Source organism: Phaseolus vulgaris, chromosome 7 (assembly GCF_051622355.1).
Source record: "Phaseolus vulgaris cultivar YP4 chromosome 7, ASM5162235v1, whole genome shotgun sequence".
NCBI classification, from domain to species: Eukaryota; Viridiplantae; Streptophyta; class Magnoliopsida; order Fabales; family Fabaceae; genus Phaseolus; species Phaseolus vulgaris.
The window spans coordinates 58,262,607-58,267,635 of NC_143504.1; the positions used below are offsets into that span (position 1 = coordinate 58,262,607).

The following is a 5,029-nucleotide window of genomic DNA, read 5'->3' on the forward strand; positions in this document are numbered from 1 at the left end:
AGTTTATTGTGGGTAATATTTAACTATAGAGTCATTATATCTTCACATTAAAAAATAATACACTTAAACTCATATTTTTTTAAATATTATTATATTATTACAATGGGTTTCAAATTAATGTTTTTAAATTTTTAATATATCAAAAATATTTTTTAAGTATAATTCGTAGAACTTCAAAAGTGAATAAAACATCATATAAATTGGAAATACTTTTTATCACATAATTTAAGTAATAACTAAGTTTGTTTTTCATTCATATCACATTATGTTAAACTTTATACTAAAAGAAAGTTATATTATAATTTAAACATTCAATTTAAATATGTTTTATTTCCTTGTAAATAAATAATATAGAAAATATGTTTTATTTTTTTTATAATAGAAATTCAAGACATGCAGTTTGGATACAATGATAATTTGATTTGATTAAACATTTATACTTAAATTATAATTTGATTAATCTTATACACCATCTTTTATTTTTATTTTAGATAACTCAAATTCACATCACACATAAATAATTATTGTCTAAAAAAAAACAAAGAGAAGACAACAATTTAAAATGTGATTTAAAAATTAACAAAACCTCCATATATTGTTTGGATTTAAAAATTTACTATTTATATGAGTATAAAGAGAAGAAAAAAATATTGGAATCGATATATTAAAAAACATAAAAATCTATACAAAACATTGATATTAAACTTCCTCTGCTAATACATGAAGATTTGTTTTATAAGTAATGTATAACTCATAATCTAATTAATTTAATAATTATAGTATTAACATGTTAATATATTTTATTATATTATAACGAAGAGAATGAAAATAATAAAAAAGAAAATAATTAATAAAACAAAATATATTTTATATCTTGTAAATATACATTTTATATTATAATTTTTTTATTAAAATAGAAAATATTAAAAATAAATAAAATAAAATATCTTGCCCCACAAAATACTCGCGCAGAATTTGAATCTCAGTAATCACTTTTCGGTTCAGCAGAGGTGCAGTTGTTGTATGTTGAATAAAGGTTAGTATCTTCTTTCATTGTCTCACCGTGCAATTTAGGGTTTCGCTTTTGTTTTGGTTTATTTATTTTCCTTTTGTGTCTATAATTTAGGGTTTCTGTCTGTTTTATTTTTCTTCTCCGAGTAAGATTTGATGCATCGGTGTACAATTTGTGGTAGAAAAAATGTAGGATTTTCTGCAATTGGAATGGTAATGGAGTTAGCAAAAGTAAACTATAGCCACTTTCGTGTAATTTTCTGCAACTTCCCTTTTGTCTCCTTATTTTGTCCGCTAATGGTGGTTTAACCTTCTTAGCTAACTTAGCTCTGCTTAGAGACTGTTTTGCACGAGATTTCAGCTCTGAAATTTTCATTAATGCATTTTCCAGCTCATGTTTAATCAATGCTAACTCTGAAAATGTTCCAACTTTTCCCCTACAGCTCCTTCAACTCATGTACTGAATTCGGTTGTGGATGTTTGATGTGTCTGTGTGTAGGTATCCTCTTCTAATGAGCAGTGATGCTGCCAAGACATGTTCAAACTCTTGGTAATCTCCTCGAGAGAGTTAAACTAGTTCATTTTACAACACTCAGAGGTATACATAGACATTTTTGTCTTTGGTACTCTACTGTGTTGCCTTGCAATGAGATGCCGAGAAAGCTCAGAAAGTTTGAGAGGAAACCGCCAGTGACAAGTTTTAATGAGCTTAAGCGAGAAGCTAGACTGAAGAAAAAGGAGAGACAAAAGGTGCATGAGAATGTATTAGAACCTCCTGAAAATGGTTTGTTAGTTAAGCATCTGATTCCTGTTGCTCATGAAGTTTTTGCTGCCAGATGTGAACTATTATCCAGTGTTTCAAGACTTGTCAACCATATTGCTATTTATGTATGCAGGTAACACTATAACTCTGTATTTTAGCCTACAGAACTTCCAATCAAATCAAGTATGATAGAGTTCCAATCAGAAGTATATTTTTTTCTGATATTTTTGGAATTGACTTGTATTTTTGACTAGCCAACTAAGTGATATAATGCCATTTTTCAATGCATTATGGGTTTTAGAGGAGTTCTTAATGTGAACAAGATTTATAATGTGAATAATGTTAAAATGTCTCATCACTTGGTTTAAATGTGCATTATTTGTTGCTTTAAGCTGTTAGATGCTTTGCAGCTTATGTGGAGAAGTTCATGTTGGTCATCCGCCACATAAAATTAGAACATGTGATGTTAGAGGAAGCCCATCAAGCAAAGAACATAGTTGGGTCAAAGGTGGTGTTGAACATGTTCTGCCACTTGTACAGTCATTTCATCTATATGATAGAATAGGGAGGGCTGTTTCACATAATGAAATGCTTGAAGTTGACCGAATTCCAGCAATTGTGGAATTGTGTGTCCAGGCAGGTTTTGACATACCAGAGTACCCTACAAGGAGAAGGACCTTCCCTGTTTACTCTGTTGCTGGTAGGATTATTGATTTTGAGAAAAGATTTCCGAAAGAAATTTGTCTCGGGGAAGATATAGAAGCACATGGATTTTGGTATAAGAAAAAAAGTTTCAATAAAGACACAAATTCTATGGTGATGCATTCTGATGATATCCAAGGTTTTTGAAAACAAATACTTTTTTCTTCTCTCAGACATTATTCACATTGTGTCCTTTTTAAACTATATTGACTATGTGCATGCTTCTGTGTAGCTATTGCTGTTCAAGGCATGAAAGCCTGGGAAAAAATGCGCACAGGAGCTTCAAAACTTATGGAGAAGTATGATGTCCAAACTTGTGGATATTGTCCAGAGGTACAAGTGGGACCCAAAGGTCATAGAGTACGAAATTGTCAAGCTTTCAAGCACCAGATGAGGGATGGACAACATGCATGGCAGAAGGCAACAATTAATGATCTGGCACCTCCAGTGTGTGTCTATCACATTCGAGATCAGCAACCAACGAAACCTTTGGTAAATGAGTTGAGAATGTACTACGGTATGCTGCCTGCAGTGATTGAGCTATTTGCTCAGGCTGGGGCGCCAGTTGGAAAGAACTATGCATGTATGATGAGGGAAGATGTTGTTATCCCTGAAATGGATGAGGAAAAGTGGGTTGTTTAAATCATTGGATTGAATGACTTGTTCATGGAGGAACCATTTGTGTAGTAGAATAGACTAAATGAGAAAAATTAAGGTTTAATTTCTTTCAGTCAAACAAAAAACAGGTTGTATATGAAATATAAGGTTTGTCTAATGCAAAGGGAAGTGCTAGTACTGATAATAAAAACACTGTAACTTAAGGTTGCAGTTTTGATTGCATGGAACATATCTGCTTCTGGCATTCATTGCGGCCAAAGACTTGGTTTTCTTGCTTCGATTCCTTCCAGAACAGCTCTTCATCCCTGTACCAATCTCGTACGTCCCTATATTTGCTTTACAATCCGCATTGATTCAAGCAAATATTTTGTAATATAATTTCCTACTGCTAAAACCAAAGAAAACCTTAGCCACACGATTAATTTAGTATTTTCTTTCTGGTATGCAAGACAAAAAGGGATAGTTGACAAATGCACTGGACAAGGAGGAAGAAGTGTCTTTCTTGCCAAATATAGAGGAAGAGAAGATAAAAGGAACATCAGAGACTGGCAATAATTGAAATTAGTTCCTGGGTTCCAGTGCCATCAAATTTGCAGAACAGGTATATCCTTAAGAGTTTTTGGATTTTTTTTGCTGGAATTTTACCTAGCTGGAGTTTTGGTAGTTCACTGTTGTTTTACTTGCTGGAATATTCATTGGTCGTGTTGGGTGGATGATTGCTATACATTTGTTTCTGAATTACTTCCCTGAAATTAGCGTTCAGAGTGTAATTAGAACGCTGCTCACCACTTTACCTTCTTTTCGCTATCATGTCGTTTTTATACCCTCAACAGTGAATGCGTATACTGCTTTCTTCATATTATTTTCCCCGAACCTGTTTGTGCTCAATTATAATATTTATTTTGGGGTCTTTCTATTCATTATTTTTTTTGCCATTTTCTTTGGATTGTATCTGTTTGCATAAGATCTGGGGAGGATGAGAATCCTCAAAAAAGATAGTAAGTCCTGACAATTTGCGCTGGTGATTTTGACCATATATAAACTTCCGTGTCCTGTAAAACGCGTAATATCTACGTTGTCTTGAATTTATGCAACTCTTAGCCAAGCAAACATGTTTTTTAATGCATCTTTCACTCGCATTGGCTTGTGGTGTAGCCAAAATTATATTTCTATTTAGATGAGATATACCAAGAAGCCTGAAGATTCCATGTTTCCTTTGAATTAGGGTGTCTTGTTTATGCAATAATTTGGTTGTTGATTTATGCCTTTTCTCGAATGTTGTGGCTAGGCTGTGCTGTGATGCCCTTCCACATCCTTGTTAACTGGTGCATCACTGTATTCTTCGAGACTTCACAGAATGGTTGGTTGGCTTTGAACGATTTAGATTACTGGTTCTCTATTTAAACAATTTATGTCATGAAATTCAAAACCCCTAAACCCTATACACTAAATCCTACACGGTCTCGTAGTAGAGTATATTTTATTAGTCTTGTCTTCTCTAATGCTGCATGATGTCTCATAAAGTTGTAGTCTTATTTCAGGATTTTTTTTTTCTCTATAGGTTAACTGTGCTACTATGTAGCACAGACACTGACATGGACACTGACACAACAATCGGCATAATGTTATGCTTTGGTCCTAGATTTTTAATGGAAAATGAATAGATTTCAATATTCTGTAATTGCTTGCTTGTGTGTTCTATTGTTATAGTTTGCTCTACAATTTCAAATTTAGCTTGTTTTCTGTTCACTACATACAGTTTCTCTATACAGGCAAGTTTTAATTATTATTAAGGCGTTTATTTTAAGATGGAATTGATAAATCAGTACACATGTTTTAATATTATAATTTTGTCACTTATTCAAATTTTCTAAATGACATTATATTGTACAGGCCCAATAGAAAAAAATATTTTAAATTAGTTTTTTTTTCTGT

General features: G+C 32.4%; 1 protein-coding gene and 1 long non-coding RNA gene across 6 annotated transcripts; both read left to right on the forward strand.

The window, feature by feature from the left end:
* Positions 1–937: 937 nt before the first annotated feature.
* LOC137830715 (APO protein 3, mitochondrial) lies at positions 938–3,412 on the forward strand. Of its 5 annotated transcripts, none has more exons than XM_090305222.1 (5): positions 969–1,036; positions 1,511–1,761; positions 1,848–1,907; positions 2,167–2,615; positions 2,709–3,412. In XM_090305222.1, the coding sequence occupies exons 4-5, from the start codon at positions 2,174–2,176 to the stop codon at positions 3,116–3,118; spliced, it is 852 nt and encodes a 283-aa protein (XP_090161348.1). In that variant the 5' UTR covers positions 969–1,036; positions 1,511–1,761; positions 1,848–1,907; positions 2,167–2,173; the 3' UTR covers positions 3,119–3,412. The 5 variants fall into 5 exon arrangements, with proteins under 5 accessions (XP_068494297.1, XP_090161348.1, XP_090161350.1 ...); XM_090305224.1 differs by having other exon boundaries at positions 2,185–2,615; XM_090305223.1 differs by lacking the exon at positions 969–1,036 and adding an exon at positions 1,064–1,263 and having other exon boundaries at positions 2,185–2,615.
* Positions 3,413–3,556: 144 nt separating this feature from the next.
* LOC150026020 (uncharacterized) lies at positions 3,557–4,771 on the forward strand. The gene is made up of 3 exons (XR_016523408.1): positions 3,557–3,695; positions 4,383–4,454; positions 4,656–4,771. It is a non-coding gene; the product is annotated as an uncharacterized LOC150026020 (long non-coding RNA).
* Positions 4,772–5,029: the final 258 nt, after the last annotated feature.